Here is a 25,212-nt window from a genome sequence, read left to right as displayed (position 1 = left end):
GCAGAGAAGATTGTAAGGATTGTCTTTGATGCTAGCTTTCAAACGCTAATGGAGGAGACCCTCAAAGTAAGTTTTCAAGTCTTCATTGATGATTTAGTATTTAATTTTGAAATATTTTCATTGGCTGATTTTTATATGTTTTATTATGTCCACGTGTCAGAACCGTTGGTGAAGGTTCTACGAATTGTGGATGGGGATAAAAACCCCATGGGGTTTTTATATGAGGCCATGGATAGGGCAAAAGAGGCCATTCAGCACTCGTATAAGTCAAATGAGACCAAATATAGACCCATATGGAACATCATTGATCGTAAGTGGAACCAGCAATTCCACTAACACATTCATGCAGCTGCCTACTTCTTGAACCCCAAGTACTATTTCTCCAACACTTCTAAAGCAGATGCACAGGTTCAAATTGGCTTGGACAGATGTATTCGAAGATTGGTTGCTGATATGGACCTCCGAAACCTCATACTTGATGAGTTGCAAAGCTACAAGAGGGAAGAGGGGTCGTTGGTTTCTTCTCCTGATTGCAAACGTAGGAGATACACCTTGCATCCAAGTAAAAAAGAACATGTGTTTAGTTCTATCATACCATTTATTTCACTCGTGAAGTTTATTGGAAGTTTTACCACATCATAAATGGTTTTTTAATCCTTGCAGATCTGTGGTGGGAAGATTATGGTGCCACAACGCCTAATCTTCAACGGCTTGCCATCCAAATTTTATCACAGCCTTCTAGTGCTTCTAGCTGCAAGAGAAATTGGAGTACTTTTCAAAACATAACACAAAGAAACGTAATAGGTTGACTTAAAAGTGCTTGAATAACTTGGTTTATGTGAAGTACAACCTTCTCTTGCACGAGAAGGTGAAAGGGCAAGCTTCATATGAAGCACTAGACTTCTATGACACTGATCCATATTCAACCGATTGGATTGCTCCTCCTAATGGTGAGGATGCAGATGTGGGTGAACCTTTATTGACGGATGAGCAGCTAGCAAAGTTTGAGAGAGAAGCAGATCAATGGGATGCAAATGTGGCAACACGTGAGGAGGAAAATGAGTTTGGTCATCCATCAAAGGCATTTGTCGATTGTGATGCACCTATTTGGGCACCTATTGAGGATGTTGCCAATAGCAACTACTTCAACACCACCCACCCAATAGCAACAATCTCTTTTGAGTTTTACTTGTAGACGCAATTTATGATTGCTATTTTCAATTTTCATTGATACCGAAACTTGAACTTAATATGTTTTTAGAAGTAGTAGTTTCATAGAGTTTGACTTCTATGTATCGATCTTATTTATATTCAAAATCTCAAATGTTGTACTTGTTTTTTGGTATATGATTCTAGCAGTATGACAATCTACTGAGTTCCTCTTGCTATGAATTACTGTTTAACTTAAAACCTTGAATGATATACGGTGGATATCTCAAATTATTATATATTCTACAAATTTGGTGTGTATGTATGCGTTTTTTAGAATATTTTAAGAAATTTTATATTTTCAAATGTTTGATAACGTGCTGATTTATTGCCGAGTTTTTTTCTATTTCGAGTTTTTCAATAATTTTGGGGCGGCCGAGATATTGCCAATATTGAGTTTTTAAACTATGAATTCAACTATTGAATTTAGATTTGTGCTCGAGCAGAATGTTTGTCAAAGATGCCATGGCACATTTTTCAATGAAAAAACGTGAATATCTGTGAAGGCATGTTCTTCGAGGCAAAAAAAAGAAGAAGTAGAAATTTCAGACCTAGAAGAGAGCTTGAAAAGCCCTGAAGGAATGTATTCGTTTTTTGGATCCAATGGCTCAAAAATCAAGGCACCCATAAAAATCTAATGAGAACCCAGTTGAGCTCTCGAAAAACCCACCAATAATCTAAAATCAAAATAATTTTTCGAGCCAAAAATTAGGGTTTCCAAGAAAACCCTAGTCGGCTGCAATGGAAGAAGAGAATTGCAGAAAAAATTGCGATTTCTTGGAAAAAATTGCCAATTTTTGTCACAGGTTGTGGCTGTAGGCAGAGGTGGCGTGAAAGATTATTGTGTTGACTCCAAACAATGGCGGAATGTGCAGTCACGGGAGTTTTAAAAAAGGGCAAGGCCGTCTAAAGAAAAAGTGTGAGTTATGCAAAAAAAACCACAAGTTTAATGTCGCGATTTTGCTGGAAAAGATCATCAATGGTAGAAGTTGCCAAGTCCAAGCTTTTACAAAAGAGATAAACCCTAGTTTTCAGACAAGAAGTGACCAAAACGGATGTGATTTGTGCAGCCGCAATTTGCAATAATGCCCAACCCGCCATTTTTCTCTTGCTTGGAGAAAGTTATGATTTTGAAATCCTCAAACCCTAGACGGTATGGAATAAACTAAGAAATAATTTTGAAAATTTTGTAGCAGATAATTTCGAAAAAAATTATTGACTCTAATACCATATTACGAAGTAATTGGTAAAATACTTGCTTGTTATTAACAGAGACCGAAAGGTCATTATATACAAAAGAATAAAATGATGTTTCCTTAGGAAACAATCGTAAAGAATAAAAACATTCTATTCTAGCTAAGAAAGCTAAAAAAGCTACAGCAAAATAAAACTAACTAGATATTTACAATAGATTACCATTAACTAATATAGACAACTATCTATTATCGTAATAGTTGGAGCCTTGGATGTACTGGGTTCAAGCCCAAATTTGTAGCCATTAGTGATACCATGGTTCTTACCCAAAAGGGTTTCCACGAGATAAATCCCTATGTCTTTGTTTCCTTTGTGTTCATTTAGTTGCATTTACTTTTAAATTTTTGAAATATTGATTCACCCCTCTCGGCATTTCTTAAGAAATCCCTGTGTCTTTGTTTCCTTTGTGTTCATTTAGTTGCACCTACTTTTAAATTTTTGAAATATTGATTCACCCCTCTCGGCATTTCTTAAGTATCTCAATTGGTATTAGAGTTGAGTCTCTCCTTCAAAGCTTAAATGCCTGAGAGTAGATATGTCATGTGTCTTCATGAGTGCTTTAGAAGGTCTTGCCACAAACTATGCACCCTTATTTGATGGAACCAACTATGTCTTTTGGGATGTACATATGAAAACATACTTTATGTCTCTAGGCTGTAATGTTTATCTTAGTATGATCAATGGCTACACCATTCCAGCTCAACCACCCGCTGATCTTGATGATAAAAAGGATTTTGAAAACGAATGCTAAGGCCATGAATGCTTTATTATGTGGACTATTTTAATCTGAATTTGTGAAAGTCATGCATTGCACCTCAGCTAAAGAAGTATGGGACAAGTTGCTCAATGCCTATCATGGAGATGTCAAAGTTAAGAACGCCAAGGTTCAAACATATAGGGTTGTTTTTGAAAGTCTTCGCATGAAAGAAGATGACAGCATTGCTGCCTACTTTCTTCGGGTTGATGAAGTTGTAAATGCATTGAAAGGCTTGGGAAATAACATCGTTGAGAAAACAATGGTTCAAAAGATTCTTTGCTCTCTTACTACGAAATAAGGTATTTGTTGTCGAAGAAATGTCTGATTTGGATACTCTCACCACTAATAAGTTGCATGGTATTTTAACTGCCTATCAAATGAGAACAAATGTTGAAGGCACTTCCAAAAGTGAGATGATATTCTAAGCCTCTAACACCAACAAGGATAAAAAAAAAAAGAACCAAGGTGAAAGTTCAGATGAAGGCTCAAATGATGAAATTGCAAATCTAGTGAGGAAGCTAAAAAATGGTCTTAGTAAGAGCAAAGGCAAGATCTCTCTGAAGTGTTTCAGCTATGGGAAACATGGCCACTTTGCTTCAAAATGTCCTTTCAATAGAACACAAAGGCTAGGAGAACAAGAAGATTTCCTGGGCGACATGGGAAAGGTGATAAATCAAAAGGGGTTTTATATTCAAAAGATGACTGAAATTTTTTCCAACAATGAGGACCCTCAAAATGATGAGATCTTGTTCATGGTTGTTGATAACCTGAACCTGGAAGCACATGAACATTGTGGAGTTCCTATGTTTGATGGTTCCAACTTCACTATTTGGTGTTTCAGAATGATCTATATCAAAGCTCTTGGATTAGATGTTTGGGAATGTGTTTCAGCTGAATATATTCCCCCTATCAATCCTCCTAGTTCTGCAAAACAAGTGTCAGCAAATGCAAAAGCAATGAGTGCTATTTTGAGCTGCCTTGTTGATTCTTTGTGTGACAAATATCTTCTTCTCAATTCAGCTCAAGATGTTTGGGAGCAATTACAAAAAAAAATTGGCATTGATCTTCACGAGGATATGGCTCGTATAGCTACGGAAGATGCTCAGCTTGAAGACCAAGAGTTTCTTGAAGATGTAGATATGGATGATGATGGAGTTGACCTAGAGCTTGAAGTAGTTATTGCCTTAGCTGAAATCAAAAGACTCAATAAGAAAAATCATAATCTTGTTGTTGAACTGCTGCAAGTTGAGAGTGAAGAAAAGATGAAGATTGCTATGGCTCTTACTGAAGCTGAAAAGCACTTGACTAATCTAAAAATTCACGATGAGGAAGGCAAGATAATTCATGAAAATCTTGAGAACCAGATTCAGCCAAAAGAAGAAAACATAGCCAAGCTTGAAGCTGAGATTGTCTCATTTAGAAACATTGGTAAATCTACTACCTTATCCAGTTTGGAGTTCTCTATGTTGAAGGGTTGAAACATAATCTATTGAGTGTCAGTCAACTATGTGATCAACGATATGATCTTGGTGTTGATTCAAACTCTTGCACTATTAAGAAAGGGAAAGATGTCATAGAAAATTGAACTAGGGCAACTAACAATCTCTACATTCTTGAGGACTCTAATGGTGAAACTTGTTGCCTCAGTAGCATGGATGATGGTTGGCTTTGGCACAAGCGTTTTGGGCACATTAACTTTGACAATAAGGTCAAGATCAGCAAGAAGGAAGTTGTTAGAGACATGTCAAAGATAGAGAAGTCAGCTGATATTGTTTGCAAGAGTTGTCAAGAAGGGAAGCAAATTAGAGTTTCCTTCAAACCAAAAGAATATACGAGCTCTAAGCCACTTGAGCTAGTGCACGCAGATCTTTGTGGACCAACTAGAATAGGAAGCCTTAAAAGTGAGAAATACTTTATGTTGCTGATTGATTATTATACTCGCATGACATGGGTTGCATTTCTAAAAGAAAAATCAGAAGCATTAGATAAATTCAAGGTGTTTAAAGCTCTAGTTAAGAATGAAATTGATTTAAAAAATCAAATGTTCATGTTCTGATAATGGCTGAGAGTTCACTTCTAATGAGTTTATAAGCTTTTGTGAATTTCATGGTATTAGGAGAGAGGTTTCAACCCCAAGGACACCGCAGCAAAATGGTGTTGTGGAAAGAAAATATAAACAGTCCAAGAAATGGCACTTTGCTTAATGAATGAAAGAAAGGTGAGTAATACCTTTTGGAGTGAAGTTGTTCATACAGCTGTGTATATTTAGAATAGAACTTGTTGAGATCCAAGTTGAACAAGAGCTCTAATTGAGCTGGAGTCCCTGCCTTATGAAAATGGTGGAAATAATAAGAGGGAACTAATATGAGAAGGCCAAACATGGCTGGAGTAAAGTATGTTAAATAAACCTATAGTATAATATAGAGCAACAAAATTTATGAGCCTCAAAGCCTTTCAACTTCATAGATAAAACAGTAATAGGGACTATCCAACCATATCATCTGATATAGCTATATGTTTTTTGATGCCTAGAAATACGTGTGGTGTAGGAACAATATATTTACTACTCGATGCCTGTATAATACTCAATAAATAGAAGTAAATATTGAAACACATAATCACATTGAATATTTAGAAAGTTATAAACTTTAGACTTATTAATCATGCAAAGGATTTTGAACTTTAAATCTTTTATTTTAAATTCTTTAATCTTACATGTCATAAATTATAAAGATTTGAAATATTCATCTCCAAGTGATCATACAATCAAAATTATAAATAATTTTTTTTAAAATTAAAATTATATAAAAACAGTATACTTGAAATATATGAATTATAACCAATTTAAAAAATATAAAAAAGATTCTAAATATTTTAGATGTATTAAATTTTTATAATCAAATATTGACAATATATTTTATCTGTATTTTTTTATAATTAATGTTAGATATTTTAAAATATTATTTATTTTTTAATATAAATTGTGTTTAACTTTAATTATTAAATTATGACAATATATTTATATTTTAATAAATTCTAAATTATGTCACACTTTAAGAAAGGAACTCACGTAAATTTAATTCTATATATATTAAATGTATATTATTAAAAAAATTATAAAATTAATTTATTGTTAAATTAAAGGAAAAAATAAAAAATATTTTTTTATAACTGTCGGAACTTAGAATGTGATTGGCATCAATATTTTTAATCTTCTAAAATTGGTGCTTGATGAATCAAGGCAAACCGAAGGCAAAATCATAAGACACGTACTTGTGTTGAATGGACACGAATATTATAGCTGGAGCATGCCCGACACATTTTCTAACAGGTGTTAATGAGATTGTGAAATAATAAATTCGTTCTTATCTCTTATTTTTCCTCATATTTTTCAATTGGGAAAATTTGATAAAAGCCCAGAAAATTAGTCTTTGACCAATCTGAAATTTGAAATTTGATCTGTATAATTGATTTTAAAAATATATGTACCAAAACTTTAGCTTTTAGCACTGTAATTTTTCCATTAGAATTAATGTGGGGGTGCAAATGAAAACATTAGCTCCTTGCCTTATCCAAGGCAGGGACTAATAAGACTCCATATGTACTTTGGAAAGGTAAACCAGCGACAGTCAAGTACTTTAAAAATTTTGGTAGTCCATGTTATATTAAAAGAGATGAAGATAACTTGGGTAACTTTGATTCTAAAGCTGATCAAGAGATCTTTCTTGGCTACTCCTCAAAGAGTAAGGAATTTAAATGTTGCATAAAATTGTTGAAAGTGCTAATATTAAAATTCATGAAGTCTCTAACATTTCTAGTGAGAATGTGGGTAGTCATAGTGAAGAATAAGATCAGACCAGCACTGTTGTACCTTCTTCATCTCAACTCATACAATCTATAACAGCAAGCAAAGATGGTGAAGATGTCAAAGAAAAGACTCAATCAGCAAGTGGAAGTGAAAGTTCTTCACATGATGAAGCTGAAACCTCACATGGGCATTTGAAGCATGATACTCAAGGTGAAATTGATGATCCCTCTTCTTTTCAAACTCCTTCTAAGTTTGTCCAAAAGGCTCATCCAATAGATCAAGTAATAGCTGAAAGGAGATCAAGAGCTACTAGAAGAGATATAAATTACTTCAAGGGTGATGATTTTTCATTAATGTCTTTGTATGAGCCTAAATGCTATGAAGATGCAGCCAAGGATGAGAGTTGGATAGCAGCCATGAAGGAAGAGTTAGAGCAGATTCACACGAGCAACACTTGGGAACTTGTGCCTAGACCCAAAGACAAGAATGTAATAGGAACAAAATGAGTATTTCGTAATAAGGTAAATGAAGAAGGTAAAATGATAAGAAATAAGGCACGTTTGGTTTGTTAAGGATATTCACAAGTTCAACGTGTTGATTTTGGTGAGACCTTTGCACCCATAGGTAGAATGGAAGCGATTAGAATGTTTCTAGTTTTTTCATCTTTCAAAGGCTTTAAAGTGTTTCAAATGGATGTCAAATCTGTTTTCGTAAATGGTGATTTAAATGAAGAAGTTTATGTCAAACAGCCAAAAGGTTTTAAGTTAACTAATAATTTGAACTACGTATGCAAGTTGAGGAAGCCACTCTATGGTTTAAAACAAGCTCCTAGAGCTTGTTATGACAAGCTGGATAATTATCTATGGCAGCAAGGTTTCAAAAAGAGATATGTGGACAGCAACCTGTATGTTAAGGAGGAAGGTAACAATATGCTTATAGTTGTTGTTTATGTTGATGATCTGGTTTTTGGTAGTAATAGCCTCAAAATGAATGAGGAATTTGCTTATTGCATGAAATGTCAATTTGAAATGTCTACAATGGGAGAGTTGTCTTCTTTTCTTGGGCTGCAAATTAGGCAAACAGCTGATGGCATTTTTATTTCACAAGCAAAGCATGTTAGAGGGTTGCTTAAAAGATTTAAAATGGAGGATTGCAATCGGGTCAGCACTCCTATGGAAACTGGATGCAAACTAAGTAAGGATGATGTGTCTCCCTTTGTTGATCAAACATTCTACAGGTCAATGGTACGTAGTCTGATGTTTGTTACAGCCACTAGACCTGATATTATGCAAGTTGTTGGTTATGTTGCAAGGTTTCAAGCATCACCAAAAAAAACTCATGTAAATGTTCTTAAGAGGATTTTTAAGTATTTAAAAGGAACTATTGATTATGGTCTTTGGTTTCCTAAGAGTTCTGATTTCTCTCTTACAACCTATACAGATGCAGATTAGGGTGGCTTGGTAGATGACAAGAAGAGCACAAGAGGCTGTGTTTTATTTCTAGGAAGTTGTTTGGTTTCATGGCTCAGCAAGAAACAATCTTGCACTTCCTTATCTACAGCTGAAGCTGGGTATATTGCAGCAGTTTCATATTGCACTTTGGTAATTTGGATACAGAACACCTTGATTGATTATAAGATTCAGTTTGATAATCCTATATGCATATATAGTGATAATACAAGTGCCATTGATATTTCTAAGAATCCTGTTATGCACCCCCGCACCAAGCACATTCCTATTAAGTATCACTATCTGAAAGAGGATGTTTCTAACAACGTGGTCAAGCTAGAATATGTCCATTCAAAGGAACAAGTACCTATCATTTTTACAAAACCATTCTCCAAAGAGTGCTTTGAGTATCTTCAAAACAAGCTCGGTGTTTTTCCGCCTCATTAAATGGCATATGTTCAGGGGGAATTTTATTGCTATATCTCATGGTCATTGATGTCAAAGGGGGAGTTATGTCGTAGGATTGCAAGGGGAGTTGTATGTTTAGCTTTAGCACAACTCAGCTTCAGGAATATTGTGGTATTAATATGGGTTCCATTAACTCAATTTTAGAAATATTATGGTATCAATATGGGTTGCCATCAATGAAAAATAGGGGGAGATTGTTAGTATTTTTCATTTTTTTCTTGGACAAGTGACTTGTCTCACGGAAAAATGGTCGCCCACTTGTGTCTCCACAAGAGAATGGTAGTCCATAGGAAAATGGTTGTTTGCCAATGTCTCCATGGGCAAATGGTCATCCGCTTGTGTCTCCATAGGAGAATGGTAGTCCATGGGAAAATGGTTGTTTGCCTGTGCCTCCACGGGAAAATGGTCGCCTGCTTGTGTCTCTACGAGAGAATCGTAGTCCATAGGAAAATGATCATTAGCATGTGTCTTAACAGGAGAATGGTAGCCATGGGAAAATGGTCATCCACCTGTGTCTCCACTGTTGAATTGTAGTCAATGGGAAAGTGGTCGTCCGCCTGTGTCTCCACAGGAGAATGGTAGTCCACTGGAAAATAGTCGCCTACCTATGTCTCCATGGGAGAATGTTGTTTGCAGGAGAATGGTTGTCCACAGGGAAGTGTTTCATCTGAGGGAGTATGAGGTTTTTTGCAGAAGCATGTTTTGTCCACAACAAAAAGCTTAGTACACAGGAAACGGTTCCACGGATGCCTAGGTTCCTTGGCAGTTTGTTTCTTCGAATTTGTGCGTTTGCCAAGTTTTTCTATCTGATGTGCTCAAACCTCTACATACAACACACCGAAAGTAATGATTATCTGGATACGCAGCGTTACATTGTCAATTGCCTAGAATAGATAAAATGTTTGCACGTTAGGTGAAGCTATTCGAAGAAGCATTGGTTATTCTCAAATATGAATGCTAGTGATTGGTCATTGGTCGCATGATGAGTTATTTTGTCCTAAACTCGTTATTGATAATCAATGATAATAATGACTCAAAAATGTAACTGTTTCAAGAGCAAATGGGATGAAGGCACCTGTAAAAGGAGTCTCGGGAGATTTTTGAAGTGCAAATCATCGTTATTTTATAAGTGACAAGAGAACATGGATAGTTGTGTGTATAATGAGTGCAAGTTTTTGTGGACCGAAGACCAAATTTTTTGGGGATTCATTCTAAAGTGATGTTGGTTGCTTGGGTGAGTGTAATATAGGGTGTAAACAAGGGATTATAAACTTGGTGAGATAGGCCTATTTTCAATGCGGATGGAGGTCTACTGCAACGGTGTGAAGAACACATCATTTGTGTGGTGAGATCTGTTACAAGAAGTTCATCTGTTGCACTTGTAAACTCATTTATGTGAGAACGGTTGTGTTGTTGCATCTATACAACATTTTATCACTTCATGATTAAACAAGATTTAGACTGGTTGTAATATTGATGCATCATCAGTTAGCTGGAGGTTGTGGCCTTTAGAGGTATTTGCCTCAAGTCTGATCAGGTTGAAGCATACCTTTTGTTGAGAAGGTTGGAGCCTTGGATGTATTGCGTTGGAGCCCACATTTGCAGTGATTAGTCATACCATGGTTTTTACCCAAAAGGGTTTCCATGAGATAAATCCCTATGTCTTTGTTTCTTTTGTGTTCATTTAGTTGCATTTACTTTTAAATTTTTGAAATATTGATTCACCCCCTCCCTCTCAGCATTTCTTAAGTTTTTCAACCCATCCTAGTACTACTCCACCTTGAGTGTGCTTAACTACGAAGTTTCCTCTATGGTTGAACCCACTCTACTTGCAACCTCATTTGCAAAACTTTCACCAAGCGTTGTGCCTTATGAACTATTCATTAAAAAGCCCCTTAAGCACATCAATTGATAAGTAGGAGATATTTTCCACCGCAAGTCAAATTGTGATATTACTATCAAAATTTGTGTTGTTTTGAATCAAATTTATTGACCCATATTTCATGGTAGTGATTCACAGAACCCATCTCTCACGAGAATGAATGGAACACTTAATACGCATTGGATCTAGGTGATGCTCTCAGAGGTGAAGCGTTGGGTCTTCCCAAGAGGTCACCCATTCCAGTACTACTCCAGCTTGAGTGTGCTTAACTACGGAATATATCTCTTACTTATCAATTGATAAGCTTAAGAGGCTTTGTAACAAATGGTTGTCACTTGGTGAACTTTTGCCAATGGGGTTACAAGCAGAGTGGGTTTAACCATGGAGGAATCTTTGTAATTAAACATGCTCAAGTTGGAGTAGTATTGGGACGAGTGACCTCCCGACAAGTCCCGATGCTTCAACTCTGTGAGCATCTCCTAGATCCAATGCGTCTTAAGTGTTTGAAATAACCCCGACCAGTTATTGCTTCTTTAACACCAAAAATCTTAAAACTTCAAGGGTTAGACATTGGTCAAACGATTTTGCAAGCAAGCTTTTGAAATCACTGAAATATCCTGAATTAAATTTGATATGAAACTAAGAAATTTGGGCACAACTAAATGAGCAATTCAGTGATATTGGTATTAATATCTATTTCTGCTATACATGGAAAATTATGAAATCACTGCAAATGATGTGGTTTGCACATGTTCTTCATCTACCCATATAATCTTATTATTTTATTAACAAAACATGAAATAACTGTTTGGAACCTGGACTGTGTTGAGTGCCAAAAGAGATGGTAGATATGAATCCACTTTATCCTGTTCCTGCCGTGGAGTACATACTAGTGAATAGCCCGCTATGAGGAAATGTGCAAACCCGCAAAGAAACCTTCTTGAACATCCGTTGAAATTAATTCCGACTGAGGTTGAAACCTGGACTGGAACGCGGAAGCAGATGAGAGTCGACGTTTAATATTGGTCATAACTCCGTCCTCGGCATGAATGTCAACAAAGAAATCTGATGACCTTAATGTAATCGACACCTATTAATCCCTTCGATGCAAATGCGTTTCGTCTTTCATAGTCGAACATCATATATACGTGTTCCTTCAGGTTTTCAAAGATAATATTCGTCTTCAATTCCGAATACCTGCGGCTACGAATATGCCAATTTTGGCGATTGCAATATGAGACTGGACTCGTGTTTGACAAGCGTTAATCCTCATCTTCATTCCGCCCAATCACCTCCGTCTTCTTTTACCCACGTTGATGGCAGATTAAGCGATATGTTAACTTGAAGACAAAATCGCCTTAGTCACATGACAGTTCACGGTATTAATCAAAATGGAGATCACCAACCGTCCAAAATGAATGAACTCTGGCCCAGACTTCGACTTGATTAATATATGAAAGTGCTGGATTGAGACCCACAAATTTTTATCTAATTTCCCATGCTTCCCGAAATGATCTCAATGGTACACGGCAACGCTGCTAGACGGAAAGATAATTTTGGAATTCGTTCTTCTACCCTTGATCGATTCTCACTGCTAGCTTCTATATAGAATGCGGGAGATGTCCCTTACTCTTCTTAATCAGAAATCGAACTCCTTCTGAACTCATCCCCAATACCAACTCCTCGATTCTGCCCTTGACCTGATTATCTGAATCGAATCCTTCAAGGATAGTGATGCAAGAACCGCAAATTTTCCTTAAGCCACAAATAATCGCCCTGATGAAATGACTGAATGTCACCTCCAATCTGCAATAATTCAAGTGATATTTCACACCCTCAAAATTGTGAACCAATTGAGAGTTATCGTTCTCAATGGCCAGTTGTGACAATTGCAAAAACTCTAGGTTCCACAATGCACCTGTGATTAATCACAATCTGATAACAGGAGAGAAATAACAACTGCCTGATTCGAATGGAGCCCCGGGGTGCCTATTTATTCTTTTCTCTCCACCTTCTCCAGAGACTTCTAGAACATTTCTGATTTTATCTCTTAAGTGACTTTATTAAATATTTTATAATCCAAGTCACTTTATTAAATTAATTAAATATAAAGTTACCTTTTAATATTTATTTATTTGATAACTTTATAAATAATTAATTTTAATATCACTTATTTATTTAATTAAAATAATTAATTAGTCGTCCTTATAAAATATTCATTATTTTGGACAACCAGATTAATTAAATTAATTAAATCGAACTGTCACCAAAAATGGGGACATGACAGTGTTTCATTAATTCTCATGAGAGATGGGTTCTGTGAACCACTACTCATGAAATATAGGTCAATGAGTTTGACTCAAAAACTACATAGTTGAATCCTAATAGCAATATCACAATTTGACGTGTTGTGGGAAATATCTCCTACTTAATAATTGATGAGCTTAAGGGGCTTTCTAATGAATGGTTCATAAGGCACAACACTTGGGAAGGTTTTTCAAATGGGGTCACAAGCAGAGTGGGTTTAACCATTGAGGAAACTTCGTAGTTAAGTGCACTCAAGATAGAGTAGTACTGGGATCAGTGACCTCCAAGGAAGTCTCGTTGCTTCACCTTTGTGAGCATCACCTAGATCCAATGCGTGTTAAGTATTCCATTCATTCTCATGAGAGATGGGTTCAGTGAACCACTATTCTGAAACCTGGTAGCAATATCACAATTATAATCCTTTCAAAAATCACAAAACATTATAATTAAAGAATTTAGGTTGTCTCATTAGATCACACAATCCATATAAATTGTTTAGCGTATGAGCATCCTTATTTAAGAAGGAATTAGAAAATTGGTGTTTCATCTTGGGATACTAACTATTCAATCATGCATGTTGTAGTAACATAGAACTCACATCAACCAGGTCCAAGAATGAGAAGATATTTTAAGTCCCTTAAGAATAATTTACAACAAGCCAAAAATCAGCAAAGAATCTGCACAAATAAACATCGGATCAAGTAAAGTTTTAAGATTAGAGATTTGGTTTATCTCTCACTATAAGCATATCAATAATCATGCTTGACGAAGACTTCCATCAAGAAGTTAGAGCTTCAATTCTTTGGGCCTTATATGTGGTGATAGAGTAAATAAGAGAAGTAACATCTGTAATGTCCCCATTTTTGGCAAGCTCCTGCAGTTGATTGAGTCAATCCATTATAGTAACCCTCCTGAGCTGACAGGGTGATTTGGAAGTCTCAGCTGTGGACTTACTATTTTTAGTAAGTCTATTTCAGGTACTTACCACATTTGGCATTACAGATGATGATGCTTTCAGTCAGTCATCACCTGCATCGAATGAGGCTATATATTGCAAGAGCTCGTATTTATTAATTAATTATTAAAATTTATATCATATATAATGGCACTTTATTATTATTATATGTTATAACATGATGTTTTGTTGGTGAAGCTTCTTAAGTGGAGTTTCCTTTGGGAAACAAATGTCTTTGGGGATTATAAATATGAGCTCATTATGAAGGAAAAAGCATTCCATTGATTATTTGTGTTTGTTGCCTGTGAAGAGTTTCTGAGTTTGATGATTTTTTTACCCTTGCTTTAGTATAAGGGTTCGGAGCTGAGAACTGCCTTGTGATTCACAGCTGAAGTATTGCAAATTAGTTTTCTTGAGAATTGTTTTGAATCACTACTATGGATAGTGATTTCATTATTTGGTTGAAACTCAATTCTTGTACATGTTGTGGCTTTGGAGAATACAATTGAGTTGAGAGATTGAATCCAATTAAACTTTGTTTGCCTTTGTTGTTGAGGGTTTGAACTCTAGAATTGGTTAAGAAGTTATTTGATGTTGAAGAACTCGTTTGGTTGGGAAAGAAATTTGGTTGCTCATTGCAGACAAATACCTGCATTTCAATTTGTGAGGAGTTGGTTGGTTTGTGGAGATGTCGATTGATAATGTGGCAGCGTTGCAATATTCAGAGGAAGCATTTCATTTTTTTGAAGGCCTGTGATCCATTTTATATGCCCACATCACCTTATTTGAGGTCTACAATTAGTATTTGGGCCTACAGTTTATATTTAGGCACCTACAGGCATTATTAAGGACCTTTGATTTCTTCTTGTGTTCATCTCGAAGAATCTCTGATCACCATTAGTGACCTGAGGCTAACATTTCAGGGCCAATGTTCAACCTTTACAACTTGTGATGCACTTCTAAGGTTAGGTTATCTGATTTATCATCCTATGTTCAAAAAAATCGAGATTGCATCCTTGCTTGGGCCCATTTGGACTCTGCTACAAGTACGAGCATAGTTGAAGAATGATCACGTTCTTCTAAATTTCTATTGCCTTACTCAAAAAATTAATTAGTTAATTCAAAGTTGTATAGTTGGCATCAAACTTTGAAATTCATTTGCTCATGGATATTAGGTTTGCATATCAATAGTGGATTATGAGTGACAAATTTGAAAGTTGGAACTGCTTATTAAGTTTGCCTTAATATTTGACTCTGCAAAACTCGTTGAATAAATAAAGGTGAAATAACTTGCATTGCTAGATTTATATGAAATTTATGAAAATTTATACATAACCAGTTGTGATCAATTATTTCCATATTCCAATATTATGTTTCAAATTTAGCAAAAACAAATATTTGGTATAGCAAATAGGTGGGGGTTATTCAGTGGTATTAGTTCAGTTTCTTGCCATCTTGGAAGAATTGAGCTCAATTTGATTAGTGCATTATTTTGAGATTTGGTTTCCAACGTTATGGATGGTGACTAGATGTTTGGTATGCATTATACCCGTAGAGGTTGCACTTCACCCAGAGATGGTAATCCTAAGATTCAGTTTTGTAAGTGGAGGTGACAATGAAGTTGGAAGTTCATATGGTTCTACAGCTACGGGTTACAAGTATGCTAGCACATGTTCCAAGGTAGATAAGTTTGGGCTACATTTTGGGACTTGGCTACGGGACAACACCATGTGGCAAGTGCGTTGCAGCAACTTTCTAACACTCTGTAGCAGATAGCACTCCCTTGGAGACAGAGTAGGGAGAGGGCTTGAGATGTTTCTATTAGTTCTCATAACTCTCAAGTTGATGACAAATCATGTAATGATGAAATATACAGGGATAATAATTGGGTTCAACTTAAGGATATAGGCAAATTAGCTGACAAAACTGATAGACAAACTAGTACATATGATAGGGTGCAAAGGCCCACATTTCTAAGACTTGAGGTTGATGCAATCAATGTTGAGCTTGAGATCGCTCCTTTTGTTAATGACGTGGTGGCATACTTTGCGGAGTGGGATGCTTTACCGTAGGCAATAAAGCACCATTTGAATTTTGATAGGTTCCTGACTCAGAAGTGGGAGCATTCCAGAGTTAGGTCGGCACCTGAGATATAGAGGCCTTGACAAACTAATTTGAGAGAGGTTTCCAGTAAGATGACACTGAAGCATTTCAATGGTAGTGGGAGAGTTACAGCTCGAGCTTGGATCCATAAGGTCGACACTTATTTCGCTTTGCATCCTATGTCCTATGTCCAGTAAGATGACACTGAAGCATTTCAATGGTAGTGGGAGAGTTACAGCTCGAGCTTGGATCCATAAGGTCGACACTTAATTCGCTTTGCATCCTATGTCTAAGGTGGACGCATCAAGTTAGGAGTGTTACACTTGGACAAGGTTGCCCATGATTGGTGGTTCTAGTTTCCATGCACCATGATCAGATCTCTTCCTATCAAGTGTTTGAAGATCATTTAATCGAGAGGTTTGACAGTAAGGATCTTGAGGTGTACTTTCGGGATGGAAGTTAGCTTAGCTAAGGCAATCTGGTGATTTAGAGGGATATATCAATGAGTTTTACAGACTCAATTATGGGTTATGATATATCATATCGTAGACACGTGATGTTGTTTATGTAAGTATTAGTTGAGCCACTGTGTGGATGGGTAAAGTCATTGAGGTTTTGAACCCACCTTCCTTACAAGAGGCGATGAGGAAGGTGCGAGATTTAGAGTCATCTTCTAGGATTTTGAGGTATACATACTAAAGCAGTGTGTTGAGATCTCCTACAAATTAGAGTCGTAGTGGTATCCTAATTTCTACATCAGCAACGCAAGTATTGGGTGTTATACTGCAGGTTATGTTGTTGGTTTTGATAATGTTGGCATACAGCTGGTTCAGTGATGACATGGATATCACTTGCTTCTTATGGTATCCTAGTGGAGGTTTCAGGGTGTTGTTGGATTGCTCAGGTGCAAGCAATCTAAGGGAGGGAAGGTTGTAATGTCCCATTCTTAGCAAGCTCCTACAGTTGATTGAGCTAGTTCATTATAGCAACCCTCGTGAGCTAATAGGGTGATTTGGGGTCTCAGTTGTGGGTTTACTATTTTCAGTAAGTCTAATTCATGCGTTTGCCATATTTGGCATTGCAGATGGTGGCACTGGCAATCAGGCATCACCTACATCGGATGAGGCTATTTATTGCAAGAGCTCATATCTATTAATTAATTATTAAAATGATGTTCTATTGGTGAATCTTCTTAAATCCCTTAAAGCGATGTTGTGTTGTGTTTGAGAAACAAATGCGTTTGACAGATTATAAATATGAGCTCATTACAAAAGAAAAAGCATATGATTGATTATTTGTTTTGTTGCCTGTGAAAAGTTTCTGTGTTTAAAGATTTTTGTGCCCTTGCTCTAGTATAAGGGTTTGGAGCTGAGAAGTGCCTTGTAATTCACAGCTGAGGTATTGTGAATTAGTTTTCCTAAGAATTGTTTTGAATCACTGCTGAAGTATACTGATTTCATTAGTTGGTTGAAACTCCATTTCTGTACATGTTGTGGCTTTGGAGAATACAATCGAGTTGAGCGATTGAATCCAATTAAACTTTATTTGTCTTTGTTACTGAGGACTTGAACTCTAGAATTGGTTGAATAAGTAGTTTGATGCTGAAGAATTTGTCTGGTTCGGAAAGAAATTTGGTTGCTCATTGTAGACATATACCTGCGTTTCAATCTGTGAGGAGTTGGTGTGTTTGTGGACCTGCCGATTCATCCTGTGGCAGCATTGGCATATTCAGAGGCAGCGTTTCGTTTTTTTAAAGGCATGTGATCCATTTTACCGAGCCATGTCACCATATTTGAGGTCTGCAATTTGTAATTGGACCTGCAGTTTATATCAGGCACCTACGGGCATTATTGAGGGCCTGCAATTGCTATTACTGGTCCTACGTTCATCTCCAGGCACCTGTGTTTCAACCTGGAGCTTCTTTGATCACCATTTATCTTATCTCGTCAATTTCAGTTTAGCAAGTTCTGATTTTAGCACCAGCTACAACTTACTTGTCTTGATCACTGTTGAGATTAGTATCGCTTCTCTTCAAGCTAGTAGAAATCTCTATAGCAAACATTGTTGCAATTTTTCTTTACAATACAGCCTTCAAACTTTTGTTCGATCACCAATAGCTTTAAAGTTAGTCCCACAACAGTATCTTCTTCTCCTCGATACCCTTCACATTATTTTTTATTGTTTTCCTTTTCATTTTACTGATCTACTCCTATCCACCTGAACCCCAAACACGGGCAAATAGATATCACAAGATTTTTCTCTAGTACAAAGGTTACTTCAGTCTTTGATGTTAGCTAATGGAGAGTATCTTGCTTAATTCTCCTTGCTAATGACACTCCCACTGTGATTAAATTCTTCAAAATTATCAATGATGGCATCAATGACTTCACCATTCAAGGTCATATAGTGATACTCAAGGATCTTCAATTTTTTGCAATACTTTCACTTAGGGATCTCTACTAGTATCTTCACCACTTGCATTGGTAATCCCCTGTTTTGTACTTTTGCTTTTGTTATTCCCCTTTTTGGAGCCTTTTCAGGTTTCTCTTCCTAGAACTTTCTATTGCCTGGTCCCATATATGGCCATTCCTGACTTCTATAAAGCTTCATTCTTTCTTTACTACCATGAGAGAGATAGACAGACAAAAAGACTAATTTATAATAAGGAGAAGTCTTAAAGAAACTGAGATGAAGAAAAGAATGCCATAACAACCAATATCATTTAAGAGCCTGAGAAATCAAAAACACGCTAAAATCAAAGACTGCAAAAGTTTATAGGAGAATAAACTTACCCTTAGCTCAAAAGATTTCAAATCTCGTGCAAGTTGTTCTGCATTTATCCCTTCACGAGCCAAGAGTCTGTATATTGAGGTAACTTAGAAACATGTCCCAATCAATTCCACAAAAATACTGACAATTGCATTCAAATATTATTCTCAAGAAAGCTAATAAGAACTTTGCTTACTACCTAACGTATAACATATAAATCTTCACTTATGTGCAATGATTAATCCACACAGAGTAACCAAACACTCTACTCTAACCACTCCGCGACATACAACCATCATCAACCAATAGATGAAACATTAAGATTTTGTGAAAATTCCCGGCACTGAACAACCAAAAACACACCCTTATCTTCACAAATATCAATAGACAAAAACTGATACCCAACCATGTTAGAATGAAAACTTCTAAGATTTTAATCATATTCCACAAGAAATACACTATTATTCACCAATTTGAAAATGTCAATTGCTAACCATTTAGTGGGGCATGTGTTTCTCATTTCTGACGCAGGTTCCCAGACATAGATAGTTGTTAATATTCCTGATCCCAACTCTAACCTAACTTTGTAATTATGTGTCTAACCATTACCTGACCCAGAATAACTCAAGGTTATATGCATGAAATGATGCTTGCTCCATAACAATGATTAAGAATAATGAAAATAATAAAATAACAGCAAGTTGTGATAACAACAAATGTATATGGTAAGCTAATCTCTAATATGCAAGGACATTCAAGAATGTTAAACTGCATGTTCCTTGTCACATACTATATGTTATTCCAAAATAACTGTGATACAATAGATAGGAACTGTGGGTCCAAAATATTGTGTTGTGCTATGCTAACAAAATTACTCATAACCGCTCAAATAAATTTGATGCTGCTAGCTAAAAGTAATGAACAAATATATATTTTAATAGTTGCATTCCATATGAATACAATGCAAAAGGAGCTTATTGATGTTAGTGTAAATAATTAATTATTATTACACTTAAGTTTACTTAGGTTAATGCATATTAGTTGTCATGTAGACACCTAGGAGTATGCGTAGTCATATGAGTTGTCTTGTTGACAACACAGGAGTTAGCAACTTATTTGAGCACATGGTGTCTACAACATCTCTTTACGAGATACACCTATGTAAACTTATCCTCTCATCATCGCACAAACTCTTGTGCTCAATAGAGAATAATCCACTCTTGGTGGAGATGTGCTTAGTTGTGATGTTTATCTCTTTGTTGACCACTAGTCATTCTAGATGCCTTTATATACAGGCACTTCTGGTGTATAATCATCTGATATCCAATTATCTAATATCTATTATCATTTTGATCATCATTAGTCTCTCTTGTGCTATCTATTGAGCTTCTTGATCTTGGCATTGAATTATTGCCTTAAGCAAATTCTTACATGGTATCAGAGCTATACCAAATTCTTACATGATATCTGAACTATACCAAATTCTTACATGGTATCAGAGCTAAGGGAGCTTCATTTCATAGCCATTGGAGACCATTTTTACTTCACCTCTTGGAGGATCACGATTCAGATCCAAAGTATCTGCAGTTATTGGGAGCGTCTAGAGCTAAAGCCAACCTCACCATTGCGTTCAGAGTGTCGATTCGGTGAATTTTGACCATAAATTTGCTTGCCCTAGGCCATAGTCAAATTTGAGGCAAACAAATTTTGCAAACCGGAACCCGAAGGCCCAATTTGCGAAATTGGTATGATCTGTTTAGATCTATACAATTGATTTTTAGATCTGTATTTTTATATTCGCGTCTCTGCAAATTTTTTCCAATTTGCATTATTTTTTCCAAAAAAATTTGGCCATCAAGCCTATAGGAGAGCATTTATTGTAGGCAAACCAAGCAATCAAACCTTGACAGCCCACGGCCAATACATTCCACGGAATATTCCTCTACGGATCTGGCACATCACAACATGATTGGCCGACACATCATAACCGGCGTTCAAACCACAAACTAGCACACAACAATCTCGGTAGTTCATATCACGACGGCTTCTAAGCCGTTTCAACTTGTTGCGGCCTGCGTTTATAAAATATACAAAAAGATCACCATATGGTGAATGTGGGACTAAAGTCCCACACCCACCGCCAGTTGTCCTTCCTTGCCGGCGCCAATACCAATGAAATTTGTCACACCATCGCTGGCTTCTACCTCCGACGCCAGCCACCGATCTCCACACTCCTGTCGGCTGAAACTTTCCATTGCCGTTGTGCGTCCTTCCCAACGCCACATCAACTCCAACGCAGCTGACACGACAGCAACCTCTGGCCGCCACGTAACCCAAAGTCAACCCCCAATGAAGGCACCACATCAACTGCCCAACACGTCAGCATTGTACATGACTACCACGTCATCTGACAACATGACTACCACGTCATCTGACAACATGACTACCACGTCATCTGACAACACAACTACCACGTCAACCGTATGACTAGACACGTCAACATCTATACAATCTGTACTGCCACGTCAGCTTGTTGGGTAGGATTTTTTTGCTGACGTCATCATTTCATGAGCATAAAATTGACAATCGTTTGACTGTCACAAGCAAGTCATATTACATTGTCGTGACAGCCATTTGGACGTCAAATTTAATCCAGTGTTTTCCTAACATCATCAGGGTAGACCTCTCACCATATCCAGTTTTGATTTGACAATCCAACTTTGGGAGGCCATATCTCAGTCATCTGGACTCCAAATCAAGTGCATTTTTTATTGATTTTGGCTAGAATTTTTTGAACTTTTCACTGATGCTATTATTTTCTAGTTTTGGTGAACGGATTTGTCAGAAAATTCAATTTTTTGTGACTGTACCTGTCCAATTCTGCATTTTGCAACTTCAAATGCTTCGTACAAGCTCATCTGGACACATAATCAAGTTCCGTTTTTTTTGAAAGTGCATAATTTTTCGTCTACTTTCCAGATCTGCAATCAGATTATAGGCTTGTGTGGACAAAAGTACCACTTTCAAAAATTGTTCCTTTTTTGCATTGTATTGCTTTGATCAAACTTCAAAATTGTTGTATATCTGAGCTACATTGCTAAGTACCAAATTTGAACTCCAAGAGGAGGTTGCAAACAGCAAAATCAGAAGTCCACTTAGGCCTAAATTGGCAAGTGGCTATTGTAATCGCACTAAGTATAAAGTGCCCAAAGCATTCATTTGGTGGGCGGGGGGGGGTTCTTTGATTGTTTTTGCATTTTGGGGGGTGCATATATTTATTGATCTCATGGAGTCATGTCACAAGTGTCAATTTGGTTTAAAATTGAAGTTGACAAAAAGGAACTATCAAAAATGGAGTTCTTTGATGATTGATCATCTAAGAGAATATAAGGAAGTATCTCCTTATCTATGTTCCAAAGAACTGCCCTCTTACACTGATCAATCGCCTATTAGCGTAATTCTTCAAGCTATTTTTATAAATATCAGTCTGGATTGTTTTATTGTCCTTAGAAAGGCAAGTGATCCTTATGACCTTTGGATGTGCCTTTGGAAAGCATATGGAGATCCACAAGTTCCTCCATTCCCATATGAAATTCTACCTACAGTCACTCCAGTTATGGTACCTACAACTCCAGTTGAGATCTTACCTCCTGATGCTCTTGTTACTTCTACTGATCCAGTTCCAGCCACAGATGCTCTTGATTCAGTGCAGCGGGAAATACCATGTCTTCTTATTTCAGCTTCATGGGATGACTTCCTTCCAAACATTGCAATGTTGTTTGTGGAGTCTTACATTGAAGATGTGGGAGACATTATTGATGACGTCCACCTTCTCTTTGTTGAAGAGACTTCTTCTTCACTTGTTGCAAGGGAACACTCTGTCCCTCAACCACTTGATCTCTCTTTTGAGACTACCATGATTGTGGACACTTCTTTTCAGCAGATGGAGGACTCTTTTACTTCAGAGGAGACATATCAGTCTTTGGAGATTGTATTCCAATTTCCTCAGACATCATATCTTCTGAGGATTCCTCCTGCTAGTTGGGGGGCATTCTCTACTACACCTATGGCACCACTTCTTCCTACAAGGAGGAACTTCATTCAGCTTTCATGGTGCAGCTTCTTCAGTCATCAAGGAGCTTCTTTCATGGGTGTGCATTCTTCATTGAGGGGAGGTTACATTGCTTCTCTTCCTACATCTTCCTATCCACAATGGGAAGTATACTATACTTGGTGTATCTTCTTCCTAAAGGGAGAAATGTTGTTTGTCGGCATTGGATTTTCTTTTGTCTTCCGGCACTCATCATTAGGAGATCTTTCACTGAGGGGGAGATTTCATTTCTTTGTATTTCCTTCTTATGAAGGGATTCTCTATTGTATATGCATGATGTATGTCATAATGGGGGGGTCTTGATTACTCTATCCATACATGCATCTTTTTTTATTGTACTAATCTCTCTTTTTGGGAGAGGGTTTTTCCCATGAGGTTTTCCCTCTTTCTCTATTTCCAGAGAGATTGCATTGCATTTGTACATGGGTACCTAACATGGCCTAGTAGCCAAGACCCATCATAGCTTTTGTGAGCTTAAGTGCATTCCCCTAAGTTGCACTTAAGGGGTGGTGTTAGTTTAAATAATTAATTACTATTTACACTTTACTTAAGTTTACTTAGATTAATGCATTATTATATTAGTTGTCATGTAGACACCTAGGAGTATGCGTTGTCATATGAGTTGTCTTGTTGACAACACAGGAGTTAGCAACTATTTTAAGCACATGGTGTCAGCAACATCTCTTCACGAGACACACTTATGCAAGCTTATCCTTTCATCACCGCACAAACTTTTGTGCTCAATGGAGGATAATCCACTTCTGGTGCACGTGTGCTTAGTTGTCATGCTTATCACTTTGTTGACTCCTAGTCATTTTAGATGCCTTTATATACAGGCACTTCTAGTGTGTAGACATGAGATATTCATTTTCATATTGTTATTATGATCATACATTATTGATCCATATTGTGCTAAGCTCTTGAGCTTCTTGATCTTGGCGTTATTTTGCCCTAAAGCAAATTTTTACATGGTATCAGAGCTATACCAAATTCTTACATGGTATCATAGCTATACCAAATCCTTACAATTGACTCTGCAAGAGAGAAAAGACTATGCATGGCTCAATCACATTTTGTGTTCTGCAGCTAACACTATATTTAGTGTCTATTTGTACCTTCATTTTTTCTATTATATTATTAACTGAATTCCAACTTTCCAACAACGACCAAAACCCACTTACATCAAAGGTCAGGCACGAGTCCAAACAGAGATAGCAAGCTTTGAACCCAAGATTCACTGGAAAATGCCAAGACACCTAATTATTGTTCCCGCAATCATTGACAATGTATGTCCTAATTGTGAACAAATCAATTCTTTTATATTTCTGCTACATTTTTTTGGTCAAATATTGTGCTTCAATTTTTACTTATTTGGGGCCCGTGCTATGGAACAGTCCATACAAATACTCTTAGAGTTGCTATGACAGTACTGGTGGCAGCTCTAATAGGGTGATCCTAATCGAAATCATGCATTTATTTGTAAACAGCTCACTTTTCTTGTCAATATATCTATAATGTTATAGTTATTATAGTTTTTGTATTGTTTACTTCTTGATCATTTCTGTTTTATTTATCTGGAAGACCTACCTTCGTAATATCCCCAAATAGGGATAATGGAAAAATAACATTATATTCTTGGAATTTCACAATTGAATGCATTCAATTCTGAGTTTCTTTAACAGATTCAGTTTTGCTATTATTGTTTGCTTCAGATTTGCAGTAATACAAAAATTCTATACAAGAAACTCGGAGAATATATCAAACCACATGCATCAAACCACTTCCGAAAACACTTATATCTTCAGTAATGCAAATATCCAGAGAATACAATGCTTAATATAAAAACCTGGTTTAGCAGCAGAAGAAATGGTCGTAAAGCAACCCAGTATTGGCCACGACTTCCCAGAAGTTTCCAATCAGCTTGGCCAAATAAAACTAACAGTAGCAATCCACCCGAATACTGAATTGAACATATATAATAGCATCTCCCTTCTACTCCAACTCTACTACAATTGGTTCTTGGCCCCTTCATGCCACACACACCACCAGCAATGGTAAATTTGTTCACCAGAGTCTTGAGAAGTCACACACAGCACATGCAAGGTAACATGAACTCCACACCAAATATTAGATAGCACACA

General features: G+C 36.7%; 1 protein-coding gene across 4 annotated transcripts in view; it reads right to left on the bottom strand.

Annotated features, from left to right (window-relative positions):
• LOC149555147 (nuclear pore complex protein NUP93A-like) overlaps positions 1-25,212 on the bottom strand; it is a 160,301-nt gene that overhangs the window by 113,246 nt on the left and 21,843 nt on the right. For all 4 annotated transcript variants that reach the window (XR_016364460.1, XR_016364461.1, XM_089829183.1 and 1 more), the window contains exon 4: positions 18,984-19,050. Coding sequence is in view for 2 of the 4 variants with exons in the window: in XM_089829183.1 (XP_089685309.1) it covers positions 18,984-19,050 (67 nt within the window). In the remaining 2 variants the exon portion in view is untranslated. The remainder of the gene's footprint in view (positions 1-18,983; positions 19,051-25,212) is intronic.

This window comes from Cupressus sempervirens, chromosome 5, assembly GCF_028749045.1.
Source record: "Cupressus sempervirens isolate cs-2001-9-10 chromosome 5, ASM2874904v1, whole genome shotgun sequence".
In the NCBI taxonomy this organism is placed as follows: Eukaryota; Viridiplantae; Streptophyta; class Pinopsida; order Cupressales; family Cupressaceae; genus Cupressus; species Cupressus sempervirens.
Note: the sequence above shows the minus strand (reverse complement) of the source record. Positions and strands in the feature narration are given on the sequence as shown.